The sequence below is a fragment of the Scardinius erythrophthalmus genome, assembly GCF_964197995.2.
Source record: "Scardinius erythrophthalmus genome assembly, chromosome: 17".
NCBI classification, from domain to species: Eukaryota; Metazoa; Chordata; class Actinopteri; order Cypriniformes; family Leuciscidae; genus Scardinius; species Scardinius erythrophthalmus.
Genome location: NC_138237.1, coordinates 37,943,779 through 37,965,141, shown reverse-complemented (window position 1 = coordinate 37,965,141; position 21,363 = coordinate 37,943,779). Strand labels below are relative to the sequence as shown.

Sequence of the window (21,363 nt, the reverse complement as noted above, 5' to 3'; positions counted from 1 at the left end):
CAAAAACTTTCATTTGGAAACCAGTTGTCATGTAAATGAACAGAAACCTCTTAATTAGTGACGTTTATATAGTTGAAACCGTGTAAAGGCCCTTAATGGGCTGAGGAAACTAGAGGGATAATCAAGTTAAAATGCATCAAATATGATCATCAGGCTTTTGAGGAAGGTTTATTTGTTCATCTGTCAATCATCATTGTTTTACATTAACGTTTTAAAGTTAGAGTGCTTTGATCAATTTATATATATCTCACCAAGTCATCATTGGCAGATATAGACTGATATTTATATGCACTTCCTGCAAGTAGCATAAACTAAGGTGTTCACTTACATTTTTCACTTATTTACTTAAAAATTGAGGAAACCTGTTGCGTTAAAATTAAGTCATGTGCAATTGTCAAGTTTGCATAACTTAAAATAAATAAGTAAACCCATTGCCTTAAAATTAAGTTATGCAAACTTGATAATAGCACATTACTTAAAAATTGAGGAAACCTGTTGCCTTTAAGTAAATAAACAATGCAAAATCAAAATTAAGTAATCACTTTTTACAGTGTATTATACGGTTATAAGATCTCATTGATTGACATTACTATCAGAATCTTAACTTTTTGGTCATATCAACTACATATGCATGAAATTGCTGCTCAGTTTGGGACTCTCCAAGTATGGGCTTCATATTCTTTCTATGTCAGACGTGATCATAAGATGAACCCTAAAAGCCTGATGCATCAAATTATTAACTTATTTTTTAAATCTTTAGACAAAAATACATTTAATATCACTTTACATGGCCAAACTAGATTTTAATAACAGGCCTCCTCCTGAAAGCTGTTCGCACTGCTGGGACAGTCAGTGAATCTAGCAAACAGTCAGGTGTCGTTCCAGGATGAATCCTGTCCAATCAGAGGCCAGAAGAGAGCGAACACAACCCCGTAAACCCGCAGCAAGCGAAGACTGTGCTGGTCCCAGAAATCTCTGAGCGGACGAATCGGCTCCTCTTAAACATGGCAGATGCAGAAGGAAACAAAGAGGCCTTTTTTGTAAAAAGTCAGTCATGTTTCATTTGATTACAATTTCTGTATTTACAATAATAATAAAAAAAAACCTTTCAAATACATGAATGCACCCGGGCGATACGGGTTTCATTTGGACGACCAAAAAAAACAACAACAAAAAACAAGTATTCAGAACCGCAAACATTCACAAGAACGGACGTCAGAGCCGCAGACCCGGCCCGTTGTCCATCATCAGAGCCAGTGTCCAGTCCACACGAGTGCTTGAGCGATCTCTCAACACTACACCAGTCTGTTCATTCTGAGGCCGCTTCTGCATCCTTCTCCTTTTTCTTTTTCTTCTTCTTCTTAGCGCTCTCCGTAACCTGCATGTAAAAGGAGTTTAGTACATCATCCTCACACTGACCGAACAGACGTGTGTGTGTGTGTGTGTGTGTGTGTGTGTGTGTGTGTGTGTGTGTGTGTGTGTGTGTGGTGAGCGCTCAAACCCGCTGACCTCGGGTTCCTCCTCCGCCGGAGCCTCTTCTGCCAGCTTCAGCTTCTTCTCTTTCTTCTTTTTCTTCTTCTCCTTTTTGATTTCTTCCTCTGTCTTGGATGTGTCCTGAGCAACAGCATCACCGCTTTCACTTCCGCTCTCATCACGTTTCCTCTAAACAACAAATAGAGTTAATCCAATACCAAGAGAAGCACAAAACACTGTTTACAGCCTCGTTCTTGAACGTTCTTTCCTCTTCTAGAGTAAGATCATAAACGGCTTCAAGGTGCTGGATGTCACTCTCTCACTCTACTAAAGCAGAAAAATACCATAATAGGTTTGCATATGTGACCCTAGACTATAGGGCTGCATTGAGATTGAGTCCCGCCGGGTCCCGACGCAAATCTCGCGGGAGCGGGCGGTTTGAACTTTGCTGCGGGCGGGAATGGGCGGCTAAAAAAAAAACACTGCGGGATCGGGAGGTAGCCTTGCAACATGATGGAGATGTCAATAATGGCGCTTTTCCACTACACCACATGTGTCAAACTCAAGGCCCGCGGGCCAAATCCGGCCCGCCACATTATTTTATATGGCCCGCGAGAGCATATGGAAATTTAGGCTGCCGAGAAATTTCGGCCGAAAATAACATTTTCGTTTTTTGACCGAAAGATACTAAAAAGCCGCCGCCGCGCCCCTCCGTGTTCTGCGATGGTTTGACTCTGTCTGGCTCAACGTGTTTTATGACTTTGCGTGCGAGTCCGCTTCCGAAGATGCATAACTTCTAAGCGCGTTCCGCTGTGTGTGTGCGCTGTGCTCTCCGCTCCGTGTTCACAGCGCGTTCTGCTCAATCTTCCGCAAGCAACCTCCGCGTGTGTGTGTGTGTGTGTGTGTGTGTGTGTTGCGAGCTCTGCTCACGCTCACCGGAAAGGCAAAGTCCGCTAAAAAAACGTGCCGACATGAAATTTCTCTGGACTTGTTTCTTTTTGCAATAGCACTACTGTGCTGTAACATGTGTATAGTCATGGTGTGTATAGCCGTGCTGGGCAACACTGGTAAAATTACACGAATCACGATCCTCTCGTTCACTGGTCCTCCCTGCTCTGCTCATGCTTTGATAAAAATAGCTTTGTAGGACTATACTTTATTTTGACAATTGGTCAAAAAATAAATCTGTTAAATCTGATTCTGCTGCATAGAACTGATTAAAGAATAATATATTGATATTTTATATTATTTTAATATACTGTAGGTACCAGTATTAACCTTTGCACCATTTGTATCACTCCTTTTGTCTGTGTTTGCGCGACTTGCATCATTAAGCCAGTAGGTGGCGACAAGTGACTGTCTTTATGAGTGAACAATTTAACTTAAAACTGATTAGTGCCAAAAACAATGATTAACTCAGGAAAGAAAGTTGCTGAAACCAATCTTTAATGCTAATATAAATTGCTCATTTGCCTCTGGACACAAAAAGATTGCACTGATGTTTGATTGAAATGTAACATCTATGCAAAATAATCCTTGAAAGATTTCTCATTTAAGGCCATTCCTGTTTGGAATATGTGATTGTGTATTGTCAACAATAAGCAGAAACATTCTGCATTTCCATTTTGTAGTCTGGATCATTCATTGCAATATTTATCCTCGTTCACATTTTTAAGACTCTGTTATCTTGACAAATAATTTATGCTACTGCCCACTGACATGCTTTTAAAGCTATTGTTATCCAATTTTTTTGGCCTTTAAACACCTTAAAATGCACATATGTAGGTCTGAGAAATCCAAATTTTCTCGGGGGAGCAAGCCCCCGAACCCCCCTAACTACCTCACATTTCAATACGCATGACTGTGTGGTAATGTGTGCTGGTGTGGCTACAGTGCCAAGGTTGAATTTTTGAGCCAGTTTACCCTTGCATATATATACAATAATACATTATTCTCTGTATCAAATCATTATTACCTAGCCCCTGATGTTTTTAAAACCTAGAAACACCCCTCTAAATGCATATATATTTGTAACTTAAATAAGTAATAATCAAATAAAGAGACACTATATTAACATTTTAAAAGTCTTACAGTTACAACCGGCCCTTTGAGGGCAGCCATAATGCTGAAGTGGCCCTCAGTGAAAATGAGTTTGACACCCCTGCACTACACAGTACCAGCTCGCCTCGCCTTTGTTTGGTTTTCCACTGTGTAAAAGTTGTAACTGTATCTGCTTCCAGGTACTTTTTTTCGTACCCCCTCCGGCGGGGTTCTGAGCGAGCTTAGGCGATACTAAAATGTGACGTGAAAACACGGCAGACTGCTGATTGTTCAGAGAGAAGCATCACTATTCACTGCGTCATCATTGCACGCGCAAGACAGAGTATCCTGAATAAAAAACAGCAAAAACGAAAACAAAACCATCCAAAAACAGCACACTCGATTTCCTCCATTATCCTGTACGTGTCCAGTAGGCTATGCCGCCCAGGGAAACGAAACAAACAACCCCATGAATCTCTTTAATAATAGCAATACAAATATGTGTTTTTTTCCTGCGGGACGGGAGAAGACACAAAATCAATGCATCTCTATTATTGTGCGGGAATAAATTCTTAGAGTTTTGCGGGTGCGGGCGGGAGTGGACATACATATTGCGGGAGCGGGCGGGAGTGAAACACATACGTTGCGGGAGTGGGCGGTAATGGTCAGAAATTCGGCGGGCGCGGGCGGGAGCGGGATGAAGAAAACACTCCCGCGCAGGGCTCTACCCTAGACCACAAAACCAGTCACATGGGTCAATTTTTTTATTTATACATCAACTGAAAGCTGAATAAATAAGCTTTCCATTGATGTATGGTTTGTTAGGATAGGACAATATTTGGCCGAGAGACAACTATTGTAAATCTGGAATCTGAGGGTGCAAAAAATCTAAACATTGAGAAAATCTCCTTTAAAGTTGTTCATTTATGTTGGCGATTGTGCTGCATTCACTCACAGAAATGCATGTTTTATATATTTACGGTAGGAAATTTACTAAATATCTTCTTGGAACATGATCTTTACTTAATATCCTAATAATTTTTGGCATAAAAGAAAAATCGATCATTTTGACCCATACAATGTATTGTTGGCTATTGCCACAGATATACCCGTGCGACATGTGACTGGTGACGTGATCCAGAGTCACATATATTGAGGTTCACATACTCATTTCTCTGAAACATTTCTACAGCCAGTTATTCTACTCTGAAATGTGTGTTTCCAGGCTGGAATGTGTGTTTGTTTTGGTCTGTGTGATACTGCACGTTGCCAATTATCATTGTCCATTGCGCTCGCTCCATTGGGAACCGTGAGCAGAGTCTGAAGAGGCGGGGATATTTACATTTGGGCTGCAGTACCTATTTACACCACTAGCTGTCATTCTTACAGACTGCACCTTTAAAGGTCCCGTTCTATGCCCCTTTTCACAAGATGTAAAATAAGTCTCTGATGTCCCCAGAGTGTGTATGTGAAGTTTGAGCTCAAAATACCCAACAGATCATTTTTTACAGCATGTTTAAATTGACATTTTTTGGGGCTCAGAAAAACGAGCCGTTTCAGTGTGTCCCCTTTAAATGCAAATGAGGTGCTGCTGGACGACACAGGGGGCGGAGCTTCATGAGCTCGCGCTCAGTCTGTCAGGAAAAATTCATCTCACGGAATGATGATAATATCAGAAACTCTCAGTAACGGTGTTCATTTCGAGTCGGACAATAATGCCTACAGAGTCAGATTGCTGTATAGAGATGAAACAGGTATGGTTTAGTAGTTTAATTACGGTTATTATAACGTATTTGTCATCTGCTTGTAGTCTATGTATCCATTATTTATTAATAGCCTACAAGTCTGCTGTCTGAATGATGATCAAACATGTACTGATGAGTTTAATAAAGTTTATTGTACATCACACAAAAGATGAAGCGTCAGTTTTACTTCAGAAAATCACCGTAAGAGCTGAGTAAACACAGTAGGCTAAGTTATAAGAAGTGCGCAAGTAGCCAGTAGAGTTGAGGGAGCATTCCTGTGGGCGGAGGTTAGTCAAGAAACGGTTCTGGTGATGTCACCAATGCAGGATGTAGAGGGGTGTAGTCCAATCGAGACGTTTTTTGTAGTCAACCTCTGTTAAATAAAATATCTCGCTTGGCATTGAACTTTGAGCTTTATAATTTTACAGATATTATTTATGCTCTAACAGCAACATTACACACTAACTAAAGTTTGAAACATGGAATCGCATGCAACGGGACCTTTAAACACAGCATTGCCCTGATTTTACCCAGCATGCAAACATTAACCTGATTCTGTCTTGATGAATTATTTTATTTTCAGCAATAGTTTGATCAGCTAGTTATTGTAATTAACAGTTTATTAAATATCAAAGCTGATTTCCATTTCAAAAATGTCTAATAAAGAACACACAGTAGTGCTTTAAATCATTCATTTAATTTTTATTCACAATTATACTATATTATTGTATATAATACAACTATATAACATTATACCATTTGAAACGCAGGGCCGTTCACGATGAGAGAAAACAAAATTGAGAATCAACCTAGTTTAATTCAACAAGCTGATTTTAGTGAGTGATCACAAAGAAAACTGAGAAGTCACATGTACCTTTGCTGCGGTCTGAGCAGTCGCTTCACTCTTCTTCACTTTCGCCGTGCTAGGAGAGAGAAAATAAAGGTAAATCCCATACGACACACGACTCTTTCCTGAGGATCTGGCGGTGGGTGTGTCCCGAGAGCTCCGGGGACGCCGGCACGCTGCAGACGCCAGATCCCGAGCTCAGGGTTTACTGTAGCAGACAGACTCCCTCTAAGGTCACCGCAGACCAGACAGGGATAACAGTCTGCGGAAACCCCTCGGATAAACACGGAAGAGCTCCCAGAATCAGCTGCATTTTATCTTTATTGCCTTTCAGGTTTTGTAATATATCAGATCCACTGATAAATAGCGCCATCCTGTGGACACTAAGAATGTAAACCGGATTAATGTGTGTTTTAGGGCTAATTTTCACCTGGTATTAAGATTAAAATCATAAGTTTAGAGTATTAAAAGCCATAAGATCGGATCACAAGTGGATGACTCTAAACAGGTGTAAACGGGTCTAAAGCGCTTTGAGCTCGTCCACTTCCAGAGGGAGTTAAACACATTCGACCGGTTTGCTTTCGTAGTGTAAACGCTCATGTGATCGAGTGTGTTCAAACAGCCACTAAAGAACGTCTTCTCTCCGTCTACTGGATAATGAGTGAACATTATGAGAAGAGCTCGAGCCGGACGGGTTTAGACTTTATCAGCTGGAGACACGAGTTTGTGTTTGGTTCGATTTCCCTCTTCAAACACACTGTTCTCTCAGCATTCCTGATTTCTAACACACACTCACAGAGCTCGGCTGATCTTGTGTCTGTCAGAGCAGAAACTAAAGCTGATGCTCTCTGTGTGTTTATCTGTCGTGTTGAAAGATAGATTGAAAGATCTGAAAACACACATTTACCCGCTCATAGACCCTCCTCTGAAGAAATCAGGACAGAAGTGGTTGAAAGTGGATTAAAACACCATGGGCCCTATTTTAACGATCTGAAACGCAAGTATCAAGCGCAAAACGCAAGTAACTTTGTGGGCGGGATAAATGACTCTTGAGCCCGACGCAAATCTAAAATGTGTTGGTCTGAAGTTGCTTCATTACTCATAGGTGTGGTTTGGGCGTAACGTGAAATAAACCAATCAGAGCGACATCTCAAAATCCCTTTAAGAGCCGGCGCGCTTGTTCCATGGCGGATTGCTATTATAACGGCGGATTTGCCTGGAGCGGTTCACAGCCGAGGAGACCGACGTTCTCGTCAGGGCCGTAAAACACAGAGAAGTGACATTGGGGATGGAGAAACACCCAAATTAGCTTCGGTTAAACAGGCGTATGATAATTTGGGTAAATGTGTAAGATAGATTTATGCCTATTTTTCACATCTTCATGGACACAACAGTGATTTCCCTCATGAGGAATATTTTTCCTTGTAATTATGTATGGTTTGCAAAAATGTGAACTACTGCGTCTGTGTAGATGAGAGTGTATGTGCACACGCTACGTTATGGCCAAGCATGCGCCCTTAAAATAGCATCTGAATAACATGTGCAACGCACCACTGACTTTAGACAAGGTTTCTCCTGGTCAGTGGAGGAATTGTTTTCTGAAACTGCAAAATAGCACCAGGAAACGTTTGCGCCGGAACACGCCTCTTTTCGCTGAACCGCCCCCGGGAGCGGCCCTGGGTGTAAACAGGTGTGTCTCCCACATCTACTTGTGACCCGATCCACCAAAACGCATCTCAACACCAGCTGTAAACTGGGCCTTGGACTAGAAAGTAGACTCTGGCACTCATGTTGTCCATTTGAAAACAGACTATCAACTGTTTTTCACCCATTGCTATTGTTGCTCCTGCTTTGTGAACACTATCGCAATAAAAGTAACAAAGTCAGTTCCTCCTCCTCCACTAAAGCATCCCTCCTCCAGTCATGCGTACCTGTAGTCCACGTATCCCTCTTTCCAGTCCGCAGGAGTGCTGCCGTTCGGCTTGCCATGTTTGTCCAGAAGTCCTTTCTGAATCATCATTTTCTTCTGACTAGCCTGAAACAAGAATGTTGTGAAAATGTTATGAAACACAAACGCGCACACAGACGTCAGCACTGAAGCGTGTGATTTCTCGGTGTTCCTCACCTTCGGTCCGAGACCCCATTTGCGTGGATACGTGTCTCGCTCCATAATGACCCTCTTGATTTTAGCAACAACCCCGTGATCACATGTGGATATGACGGCTGTCGTCATCAGGGCCACCGCTGCGGAAAACACCAAAACAATGAGAATCGGCTAAAACACATTAGCATCCCTGCTAACAGATGAAGCGTTTCACACAGCCATCAGTCTTGGGTGATAGATAGACAGTCATCTTCGCAGTAATGCTAATGTAATCTACATCACATCATCATGTGGCTTAAAACAGTGCATGCTAGGATTGCAAACGTGATTTACCTGTACAAATGGCTTCTCCTTTAGTAGTTATAATGACAATGTCTTGATTGATCTCGATGCCATCTTCATATCGCAGGACGCCTGGTAGCATGATCTTAGCGCCGTAACATATAGCGTTCACCTGTCACAGAAACACGTCATTATAATCCCAAACTGAACGATCTGAGCTGATTCTGCAGAGAGAAGGAGAGTCCCTACAGCGCTGTCCTTCATGACGATCCTCTTGTGTGAGATGAGCAGCTTCTCCAGAGGGAAGATCACTCTCCTCAAGTACGTCTCGTCCTTGTTGTGGTCGAACTGCCACTGCGCGTCCAGCACGTCGTGCATCGTCACCAGGTTATCCTACAGACACACACACTGGGGTCAGACAACTGAACACTTTTAATGTCATGCAACATGTTTTATGCGTTTAAACCGATTCTGTGCGTTTCAAATTAAAAATACCCGCCACTTGTCGCCACCTACTGGTGTAACAATGTAACGACCATTCAAATAAAGATCGTCAAAGTTACTTTCAAAAGGTGATCGACTCCATTTGATCACTACTGTAGACGTCAGTGTTTATATCCAAACTATAAACTTTCATTTTGTGATCATTTTAATTATATTAAGAACTATACTTAAGGCCGTTATGTCTCAAAGCATCATTTTACATGTTTAAGCATTAGCCGTTTAAATGTTAGCTATTTTAAACCATTTAAGTTTTTAAATGGTTTTTAAGATTTAAATTTCTCGTGTTGTGCGTCAGAGCATGCAAGGACTAATAAAATATTTTCTCTTTAAAATAGAGAACTAACAAAATGACATGCATTTACTGTCATCAGCTTCTGACATTGTTAATTGCTGCAGTCTGTTCAAAATGAACAATTAAACGACTCACTCAAAGAACGAATCTCTTGAAAACTGCAATTTCTAACGGTCACTTGTCGCCGCCTACTGGAGTAACGACGCAACTGGCAATCTTTATTTGAATGGTCAATTTACTTTCAAGCGGTGATTTACTACATTTATCACTACTGTAGACAGTTTTTGTCTGAACTATAAACTTTTATCACAGTACTTCTGTGATAATTTGAATTATATTAAGAATGAAATGATTCAGTGTGGCTGAAAAGACTGCGGATACGCTGTGATTGTTCCTTTTACTGCCCGTTTATGTTGTCTTCATTAGTTAGCTAGCAATAGTTTTCATTGTGATATTGAAATTGGCACTGAGAATAGTCAAGTTTTACATCCATTTAATATTTTGGTATTATAACAACCCGTTTTACTTCAAAGTTGAACATTGCGATTTGGTGTTGTAAAATAAAATCAGACATAAATTTTTTTAAACAGTTTGCAGAGTTATCTAAATTGGGGACATTGCATAGATTCTATTGCATCTATATACAGATAGTTATAAAAACATAACCTAACCAACACCCTTCAGCATTTTAATCATTTTTACACATGCACAGATCTCCAGAAAGAGGTTTTGGGAGATCGTCAGGTTTAGCTAATTTCTCGGTACGAATTTATACTCAAAAATATAATTAAGTAGCTACACTGGGTGGGGTTAGGAACCGGAGAGAGTGATCATTACTAGCCTACGACTCGGATGATGAACATGATCCTGAAGCAGTTTGTGTCGGCTGAAGTTTGATGAAGGAGGTCAAACAATAACCACTTCATGATTTTAACACTCAGCCATTTTCTGTCCCAAAGATTAATTAGCAGAACTGGGGATGAAGCCCAGAACCGAACTCAACACTTTGGGTGCGGGTTCTCACCGTACCATTTCTCCCAGCACACCCGAGCGAACCCTGCGCAGCTCCTGCATCTGCCCGCCGACGCCCAGCAGCAGACCCAGATGCACACACAGCGTTCGGATGTATGTGCCCGCTTCACAGCTCACCCAGAAAATACCTGCAACACACACACACACACACACACTCTCAATCCTGCACTTCCGAAACCAAGTCATCACAGTGGATTTAACCCTCTACACACACCTGAGCAATCGAAGAGCCACTGGCTTGTATATTTTATGTGCCTGTGTGTGAATGATAGCACCAAATTATTTTATCTTTGTGAAGTGGCACAGCTTTTACATTATCTGGAAGTAAACTTAAACTCTATCATTAAAAAAAAAAAAAAATGCTTGACTGACTTATAATTAGCCTGTATGTCAAACACTGGAGTACGGCTGTGAAACGATGAAGTCACATCCAAATAAAAGTTTGTTTACATAATATATGCGTGTACTGCGTATTGTATGCGTGTATGTGTGTGTGAGTGAGTGAGTGAGTGAGTGAGTATGTGTCTGTGAGTGTGAGTGAGTGAGTATGTGTCTGTGAGTGTGAGTGAGTATGTGTCTGTGAGTGTGAGTGAGTGAGTGAGTATGTGTCTGTGAGTGTGAGTGAGTATGTGTCTGTGAGTGTGAGTGAGTGAGTATGTGTCTGTGAGTGAGTATGTGTCTGTGAGTGTGAGTGAGTATGTGTCTGTGAGTGTGAGTGAGTGAGTATGTGTCTGTGAGTGTGAGTGAGTATGTGTCTGTGAGTGTGAGTGAGTATGTGTCTGTGAGTGTGAGTGAGTGAGTATGTGTCTGTGAGTGAGTATGTGTCTGTGAGTGTGAGTGAGTGAGTATGTGTCTGTGAGTGTGAGTGAGTGAGTATGTGTCTGTGAGTGTGAGTGAGTGAGTATGTGTCTGTGAGTGTGAGTGAGTGAGTATGTGTCTGTGAGTGTGAGTGAGTGAGTATGTGTCTGTGAGTGAGTATGTGTCTGAGAGTGTGAGTGAGTGAGTATGTGTCTGAGAGTGTGAGTATGTGTCTGAGTGTGTATATATGAAGACTTCAGATGCAAAAGCCTCTAAGTGCCATCTGAAATTCTTCTAAAATGGTTATTTTTATCAAGCTTGTATATTTAGGTTCAGTAATTTCACTTTAATGACCATTAATATGTAATTTTCATTGCCATCAAAGTGAAATAACTGAACATAAACATACAAGCTTGATAAAAATAAACATTTTAGAAGAAAATTTTAGATGGCACTTAGAGGCTTTTGCATCTGAAGTCTTCATATATACAAATAACAATTTCTTAAATATATGCATGCGTGTATTATATATATACACACACACACACACACACACACAATTATACACAGTACACACACATGTAAACAAACTTTAATTTTGGATGGGATTAATCCTCATTTCACAGCCCTGCTCCAGTGTTTGAGATAATCATGACCGATCGCATCCAAAATAAAAGTCTGCTTACATAATGTGTGTGTGTACGGTGTATAATTTATATATAAATACACACACACCCACGCAAGTAAATATTTAAGAAAAATGTGTTTTATATGTAAAATATTTATATATAAAATTATATATACACATGCATGTGTGTATTCATATATACAAACAAATGATATGTAGTACACACACACACTACGTTTACAAACTTTTGTTTTGGATGCGATTAATCGTTTCACAGGCGTACACTGGAGAGGGAAATCTACATTTATAAGCCAACGTCTAATGCAGGGTTTCTCAAACTCGGTTTTGGAGGGCCGCTGTCCTGCACAGTTTAGCTCCAACCCTGATCAAACACACCTGAGCAAGCTAATCAATGTCTTCAGGATCACTAGAAACTCACAGCTAGGTGTGTTTGATCAGGGTTGGAGCTAAACTGTGCAGGACAGCGGCCCTCCAGGACCGAGTTTGAGAAACTCTAGTCTAATGAGAGGCATTTAGTCGCCTAGCATGAAAATCTAGTTGCGTATGCGAGTGATCTGTAGAGGTTTGCAGTAAGCCATCAGTCTTGGGTGATAGATAGACAGTCATCTTTGCACAGTGTGCTAATGCAATCTACATCACATCATCATGTGGCTTACAAATAATGAGTCAAGAAGAAATAAAGCTTGCGCTCCTAACCTAGTCTCCTCTCGGGGTCATACTCGATCAGCTTGCTCTCGTAGATGGTGCGAACTCTCAGCTGGCGCTTCACAGCAGCGATGAGCGGAGGCCTCTGGAACAGCGCTCCTGTCAAACACTCCATCGCCTGAAGAGAAACACGCACACATTGATCAATCTCACTCACACACAAGACTTCCTGCACTCATTCACGATCACGGTCCATGTGTGTATAGGGGCTTTCGCACCGGAGGAACCTTTCATAGTTTCTAGAACTATTGGCGGAAGATCCCGGAATTTGACACGTTCGCACCGCAGGAACTAGGAATGATTTCAGTTCTAGGAACTCCTTATGGAGGAACTAATTTAGCTAATAACTAATGTAACCCTAACCCTCCTACCCTAGAGTCGGTCTAAACCAGCGCTGTAGGAACTATCCGTGACGTTAGTGTTCGCTGATTGGCTGAACACACTCGAAACACCCGAAACACTTCTTAAAACACACAGATTAGAGCCTATATATTTACTCCAGAAACTAACTCTACGAACATGTAAAACAGTGATAGATGAGCCTCTAAACCTTTACGCTGAGGAGAACATCCAACGGCACTTTGAGGAGAACAAGAGAAACATGATTATGTGTTTCTGCTCATCAGACACACGGCATACGCTAATAACTCTTCATCACTGTCTACTCTCTGTGTGTAACAGTTCTGTCTGATAACGTATGAGACGGCACTGATAGACAGATCACACACTAATGAACACGGAGAATGAGAGCGCTGCCGTTCTCAGAGACGTCAAAATAAAAGTCTCAACAACAAGCGTCTCACGTCACTTCAGAGTTCCTGCAGGCGCTGCGAACGCAACCAGGAAAACGTTCCTATGGGAAACATTAGTTCTCGGGGAAACACACTGGCGGCTCGCTCCGGTGCGAAAGCCCCTCATGTTTCGCTCTGTAGTTGAGTTCCTCTGCAGGTCATATCAACCGTTCCGGTGCGAAAGCCCTTTGCGTGTTCAGAAATGTCAGCTCTTCTTCGGTGAATCCAGGCCCTCCACTCATGCACGGTCTCCGAGAGCATCCGATACAGCAGAACACTGCAGCAGAGCCACGAGACCGGCAGAGAGAGAGGAGGGCCGAGAGACACTCAGAGAATGGATAAACAAGTTCATCATGTCACACACACACACACAGAGCAATGAACCGACACACTTACGGCGTTATTCAAAACTACAACGATAGATTTCTGCAATTATTCACTTTTATGCGTTAAACCAGAGGGGTTTTTAAAGTCAAAGAGTGTTTTTCAGCCTATTATTAAAGCATGAAATACAGAAATTGAATAATAATAAATAAATACTATAGTCTTCACAATGAATTAAATGCGCTACAAAAGCTTTACGCTCTGTCGTTTGATTACAATGACAGACAGCAACAGGTTTATTAGGCTGCTGTCACTTTAAGACTGGTTGCACTCATTGCAGTGAACCACTTAAAGTTGCACAAACGGTTCTTCAAAAATAGACTGGAATAATTTACCTGTAGATATTCGATCTATTACATCATTTTGTATGTTTAAACAAACTTGATCCTCACATTTTGCGGTGGACTGTACATGCTATCATTGAAGGTGACACTATTTTTGGTTTAAATTGGACGCTTATTTATAATTCGATTCATTGATATACTTTGTTGTACATTTTTGTTATTTCAACTTTGTGGTGTTATTTTTCAATTCATGTTTGTGTTTTGTTGGTTGATGTATTGTTAGGTTGTATTTTTGTTGTGTTGTGGATATTTAGTGACTTATACGCTGTTATATCTCGAAAACGAGATGGTTCATCAAGGGGTTAATCCTAATAAATAAATTTCTATAAAAATGCAATAGTATATTTCTGCCATCATTCCCTATTATGCGTTCAAAGTCAAAGACAGTGTATTTCTGGTAAGTCTAGCCCAGTATTCAAGATGAAGCAATACAGAAATTTGATACTAATAAAATAAACTATGGCCTTCACTGAATTAATTATGCTATAAAGCTTTTCAGGTCAAGAGCAGAGAGTGATTCGCTCTGTCGTTTGATTACAATGACAGACAGCAACAGGTTTATTAGGCTCCTGTCACTTTAAGACTGAATGCACTGATCCAATATAATGACATTCGTATGATTATGTACAGGTTGTGTTCACTGAAGACATGACGAGAGTTAACGTAAATGCAGTCAGTTAAGTCGGCATTGACACATAAGTGTGAGTATTTGATCAGTAAAGCGCAGAACTAATCTTTTTGAAATACAACTAAGTTCCCAATTCTTTCGTTTTTCCCATGCGTTAGTTTTACGACAGAATGTTGGTGATTAAAGGGGTGGTATAATGCCCTTTTCACAAGATGTAAAATAAGTCTTTGATGTCCCCAGAGTGTGTGTGAAGTTCAAGCTCAAAATACCCCACAGATATTTTTATATAACATGTTAAAGTAAAAAAAAAAAAGCACCGTTTTTGTGTCTGTCCCTTTAAATGCAAATGAGCTGCTGCTCCCGGTGCAGGGGGCGGAGCTTTAACAGCTTGTGTCATTTTACCTCACACACACACATGCACTGAAAATTTCTAAAACTTTCAGCCTTTTATGTTCAAAACGGAGTCAGAAAAGGATGGAGAGACTCAAGAAGAAGTGACAACATGTAGACAACATTTCTGAATGGTTAGTTGGTGAATTTATGAAGCTGATGTGTAGTTATCTTCTAGTCATTGATTAGCATATTCTGTCTTGATACTCTATAAATCATGCTCAGGGGCGGGGTTTATGTAAATATTGGGGTTGGTGATGTCACTAACCCGTGAAGAAGCTCATTGTAGTCTACAAGCCGTTTGTTGTAGTCCTTAAAAATTGATTTCTTTAAAATAAAATATCTCCCTTTGCTTTTAACTTTGAGTGTCGTAACTTTGCAGATCTTGTTTATGCTCAAACAGCAACATTACACACCAACTAAAGTTAGAAAAGTCAAATCATAATCAACCACCCCTTTAATGAATCTAATGTATTCGTTTTGTCTCCAAGTTCTTCGACAAAAGCACCTTTCTTTAGAATTAAAGAAAAAAAACATTCGTAATCCCTATTGGATGATTATTTCTAACAATCCCAGAGTTTATCCGTCATATTCCCCACCTCTGTTTAAAGCAGAACTCATTCCTACTTACCCTGGCTAGCTGGTGTTCGTTCTCTAGTGCATTGTGCAGCCGTACTATGCCCACATACTCTTTGCCTAAAAGCAATGAGACAAGAGTAGTAAGGAAAGGCTGCTAGTTTTAATGTGAGGCTGAACGGGTCAAACTGTTGACCTGGAAGTGCTGCGGATGACCCACCTGCGCTCTGCTGGGATTTAACCAATCGCGTGGCTCGCTCTACACACACGATCAAGCAACCCGTGACTTTGGGGTCAAGAGTGCCACTGTGACCCGTTTTCTCGACACGAAGAATCCTCTTGATCCACGCGACGACTTCATGGGAAGAGGGATTGGCAGGTTTGTCCAGGTTAATGAAACCAGCTCTGGGAACACAGGTTCAACACTTGTGTGAACTTGAGGTACAACTTCATGATACACTCACATCTGTGGAGGAACCATCAGTCTGGGGTGATAGATAGCAGGTCATCTTCGCACAAAGTGCTAATGCAATCTACATCACATCATCATGTGGCTTACATCACTTTTGACAACACAAATACGAGATTTCCTACCTGACATAATCACTTATGTTCCTCTTGAGCGGATTGGAGCCGTGTGGCAGAGGAGTGTAATGAGCCGTCCGGATGTTGAGCTTATCAAAATGCTGTAGAAAAACATGTAGGTTAGAAGCAGAAGTGACGTCAGAAAGTTAGACCGAAGTGTGTGTGTGTGATCAGAGATGTCTAATCGTCTTTGTCAGAAGTGGCCTGACCCCTCGCACCAGCATCGTGACCCTGACCCGCCGACCCGGCAGAACACCGGCCCAGGCGAGCAGAACCACGCGCCGAAACCCTGTGACCCAGAACGAGCCGCGGGGCCGGCGAGGGACAGGAACACTAGCGCTCAGCGAATGGATAAACACGTTCATCATGACACACTCACGCTTGGTGAAAGGGTTTGTGGGTAAACAGACACTGACCTTCAAGAGCAATGGCCACTGAGACGTGTCCAAGGTCGCGACCTTCGACTCGGGTTTGATCAGGAAGTCTCCACTTTCTTGAATGTCCTGATGGAAAGAGTTCAATGAGTTTATTGGTAAACTGATTTTGGAAATGAACAAAAACTAGTTTGTGATAAAAAAAATTGCAATACAAAAATGCAACAATATGTATCGTGGATAGTTCCCCCAAAATAAAAATTACTGTGTGAGAAAAAAATGATATTAAACTACTATATATAATGTTGAATATAATGTATAATAATGCAATGGGGGAATATGTGTGTATCCTGATAATGCCTGTTACCAGTAAAAAGCATCCTACATTATTTTAAATATATTTGGTCAGTGACAGAGAATATTCGTCTACAGTAATTCAGTATTTTCAGCTTCAGAATCATGAATATTGTTATTCTGGCGTCTCTATTGTCCTGTGCTTTGGGTTTCAGCACCAAGTCCAAGACTATTCATTTACACACACAATGAAACATCAAATTTAGCATTTTAATCAACAGTTCATTTTTTGTTAACATTTTATCATTTGTCTTGAAGTATCGTGAAAATATTGTATCGTGAGTTCAGTATCATGATATGTATCGAATCGTGACATGAGGGGATCGTTACACCCCTAGATAATAATCAGGTAGTGTTGTCAACACCAAAATTGCATAAGTTGGTATCGATACCATCCAAATTCATACGAAAAGTTGTCTATGATTGATCAAATGTTCCAGACAAATCATTTTGATGTAAAATCAAAGTCTGCCCTACAGTGAATATCGTTATACTCATTACAATATGAAAATAAAATTTTAGACAAAAACAAAAACATTGGACCAGACATTCAGTTGTGGACACATTATAGTGAAAGCCACAGGTTTTAAGTGTGAATGTCCTGTAAAGAGCACATTAAGGGCTTTCAGACTAGGACTGTGCCATATCATACCGTCCACGATAATACCGGTATAAATTTTTACATGATAAAAAAAGCGTCATATCGCGATATCACTGATATGTATGGCACATTACGTTCCCTAGCACGCACAACAACAACACCTGTCTGAGCGTGAGAGCAGCAAGTCAGCCTCCAATGACGATCAAATCAATAATTTTTAAAAGTTCTCCAAGACGCAATATTACCAACCGTGTGAGTTTCTCCAAGACGCAATATTATCAACCAGTGCCGCGTCTTCTCTCTCTCGCTCTCAAAATGGGTTGCACAAGTCAAGCGTCGATACCACACTCGTGTTTAGCAGTCAGGACATGACGGTCACTTGCATCGTAACTAAAGTTTATCATTTTCACTTCTTTTTAAGTCTTATCAGTTTAAACATTTGCGATTTTAAACTATTCAATACTCTCGCGCGCTCTGTTTACTCTGCGTGCATACATGTATACATGTATACAGTAAAGCCGTCTCACGAACAGCTCGCGAGTAACAAAAGTTCCTTTTCACGGATTATATCGTGAACACGAAAAATTGTGTAAAAATGCCGGTCGTGGTTAGTATATTCATAAACAGTCGGTTATGTCTGGAATTAGCATAAAACGCGTGTGACAATGTGACAGTCAGCATCATGAAAACAGTAATGGATCCGGGCACTAGCTCTAAAAGTGACAGCAGCCATATGTGTCTGTCATTGTCGTCAAAACAACAAAAGATAGCTTTCATTGTAAGAAATCAGAATTAATATCCTATGCATTTAATTTAGTCAGGACTATCAGTGTTATTTTACATTTGATTACCTTATACAGTTTCTGTAGCATTTCTGAATACTAGTGTTAGACCTACCCAAAAACTTTTCTCTTTATTTGTATCTTTATTATTTTGTATATATTTTTTGCTACTTTTTTGTAAAACAATTGTAAAAACACAATGAGTGAGCAAACATTTAGGTGAGATAAATGTAATAAAAAAAATTGTCAACTTTTTTTTTCTATATCGTCATAAATATCATTATCGCAAATATTCTTGAAATATCGTGATATAATTTTGAGGCTATATCGCCCACCCCTATTTCAGACACCACATTTTTGGAGGTTTCACCATCACAACAACTTCTCATGGGTCTTTAAAAATGACTGACATTAATTGAGTGATCTAATGTAGCACTCTTATAATCGGAAATATGAGTTTTGTAATTATTTAAATCTGACTACTTCTCAAATTGTTTGTCAAATCAACATCTCTGGAAAACGTTATGGGGTTTCTGATCAAAATATGACTTTGTTATAAAACATTGCACTGATTTCATACATATCCACTGTAGAGACACCAGGACTTACAGCAGGTTTATCAGGAGTTCTGGGAGACAAGTGGAATTATAGATCCCTATTCCTAAGAAATACTAGATATTATGGAAGTGTTGCCAGTTATTACTCCCATTCTTCCACTATTTTCATGACATGTTGCTGCAAGAACACATGAACATGCAGATTAGATGCGTGTAAGATACATTGTATTGAATGGGAAAACCCAGTTATGGCCATTTTACCAATAAAGTAAAATGGTGCATCAATTCGTTCCATTATATCTTTCATAACAGCTGAGAATCATCTTTATACAAAGTTTGGTTTAAAATAAAATCCTGAAACCTGAAAATTGATTGCTGAAAGAAAAATAAAACCACTGTTTTTGCCTATACATGTAATTTCATGTCTTTGTATTTTTTTTTATTTTTTTTTTAACTACTAAGTCCTGGTGTCACTACAGAGGACATAGCATAACATTAATAAAATATCTTTTCAACAAAAAAAAAATTCACAAAGGAAACAGAAATCAAGAAAAATGCATGCCTATAAAACTGTAATTACCCCAACATCTCCTGATGAAATTTTCTGTGATCTTCTTTTCTTCTCTTTCTTGGCTGAACCAACTGAGGACAAAACAAATAGCATACATTAAGTATGAGAGTCAGTTGTGTAGATCTACACATAAAGTATGTTAAATCTGGTTTCTTCATCGAGCGCGTGCACATAGCGGGACCACGTGGCCTGTGCGAGCAGCACGTGGCGTTTGATTTAGCGCTCTAACTTACCATAAAACAGATTTAAAACTACATTATTAACGTTAAACGTTACATTACACCACTGTCTGTCACTGCCGATCACATTGCGCTACGATAAATAAGTAGCAAAGAGAAAAATAATAATTTGCAAGTATTAATAGACAGTGAGGTTTGCAGAAATGTGATAACTTAAAGTAGCCGCAAATCTGCCCATTTACTGTATCATCTTTAATTTATTTACTAAGACTGTTTATAAACAGTAAAGTTATCCGGGTTCCATGCAAGCAGAAATACATTTACTTCCTATATTATTAGCTAGCTAATGACGGGTAAATATGTTGGGGAAATAGATAAACTACCATTAATAGTTTCCCCACCTTTTATTTTCTTCAAGCATTTAATAAAATAAATAAACTAGCATTACCAGTAGCATTAAATAGCAATAAGACGCATTAATGAGCGCATAAGCACAGGTCACGCATTTCTACACGCACCCGGGAATCATGCGTGCTGATGAAGTTAAGAACTCAGCTCTGATTAGCTTACTTCTACCCTTCTTAATCGCATGATATATGTGAATACATGCACATTAAAGTACATTTTAAATGTAAGCAAAATTACAGCAATCGTAGCAAAATTAACGCAAATGTGTAAAGCATGATCTTACTCTCCACGTCCGCCATCTTCGCTGCTGCGCGCTTCAGAGGACAGCAGCACGTGTGACGGCTCGCGCATGCGCTTTACTCTGCGGAGAGGCGGAGAGAGCGGGCTCACATCTCGCGGGATATGTAGTATCGCGATATTATAACGCTGAGAACGTGGAACGTGGTCGCACGAGGGAGCAAGCAGAGCCCCTTCCTATGGGATCACAGGAAAATCAGCGCCTTGTTTCAGGAATGATTAGGGTGAAATGAGGGAAGATAAACTACTCATGATCAGACTACAGTTACATTTTTATTGATGACTGACATGTTTAATTCATTATCACAAAATGACAGTAAATGACTAATAAATAACTGATTCTCTTTTTTAAAACAGCATGTCACTTATGTTCTTAAAGGATATAATTACACCGAAAATTGAGAGGCCATAACCAATAAAATATTTAATCTTTTTTGTTTTATTTTGAAAAAAAAAAGTAGAAAAATATTAAGTACAAAATTATTTTAATTTTACATTTTTGTTTTAATTAAATAGTAATAATATATATAAATTAATTACACATTTTCATCAACTTATACAAACTATTCCTTCTACCAAAACTCTGACGTAATGTTTAATACATATCAGTTGTTGTTGTTTTTTGTTTGTGTGTGTGTGTGTGTGTGTGTGTGTGTGTGTGTGTGTGTGTGTGTGTGTGTGTGTGTGTTTATATCAGCATTGTACAAGATTATCCTATTCAAATCTATGTGTTAATACACTAGTCACTAGGTCAAAACTATCTAAAAGTGATCCAAAAGTAGTCAGATTACATTACCTAAAATGTGTAATGAAATACAGTTTTCATATAATTTTTCATAATTTCATCTCACTGTAACTTGACCTACTCAGCACTGGTCTTGTAACGGAGCAGGCTCTCGTACCGCTTCCTCTCCACCACTGGAGGGATCCGTCTCCGGAATATTAAACACCTCCATAAATTCAATATCCCATCATGCCTCTCACCTGGGACTGATTGCACACACACACACAAGCCACTTCCACACTCCACTTCTCTGCGAAGTATTGCCTTGTCCCGGCTTTCAATTCCAA

The 21,363-nt window shown here is 40.0% G+C and overlaps 1 protein-coding gene across 2 annotated transcripts; it reads right to left on the bottom strand.

The window, feature by feature from the left end:
- Nucleotides 1–20,503, bottom strand: dkc1 (dyskeratosis congenita 1, dyskerin). Of its 2 annotated transcripts, none has more exons than XM_081391264.1 (15): nt 20,279–20,503; nt 19,418–19,479; nt 16,586–16,672; nt 16,179–16,270; nt 15,805–15,989; nt 15,640–15,704; nt 12,463–12,589; nt 10,317–10,447; nt 8,741–8,884; nt 8,543–8,663; nt 8,231–8,349; nt 8,037–8,140; nt 6,133–6,181; nt 1,510–1,662; nt 1–1,378 (listed from the first exon to the last, which is right to left on the bottom strand). In XM_081391264.1, the coding sequence occupies exons 1-15, from the start codon at nt 20,292–20,294 to the stop codon at nt 1,310–1,312; spliced, it is 1,524 nt and encodes a 507-aa protein (XP_081247390.1). In that variant the 5' UTR covers nt 20,295–20,503; the 3' UTR covers nt 1–1,309. The 2 variants fall into 2 exon arrangements, 1 of the variants encoding a protein (XP_081247390.1); XR_014031987.1 differs by lacking the exon at nt 1–1,378 and adding an exon at nt 3,641–4,909 and having other exon boundaries at nt 1,510–2,015; nt 5,760–6,181; nt 20,279–20,370.
- Nucleotides 20,504–21,363: the final 860 nt, after the last annotated feature.

Coding starts and splice junctions, on each gene's coding strand:
- dkc1 (XM_081391264.1), bottom strand. Junction 15,990..16,178: donor AACATAAGTGATTATGTCAG/GTAGGAAATCTC, acceptor CTGTGTTCCCAG/AGCTGGTTTCATTAACCTGG. Junction 1,379..1,509: donor CGGCGGAGGAGGAACCCGAG/GTCAGCGGGTTT, acceptor TTTTACATGCAG/GTTACGGAGAGCGCTAAGAA.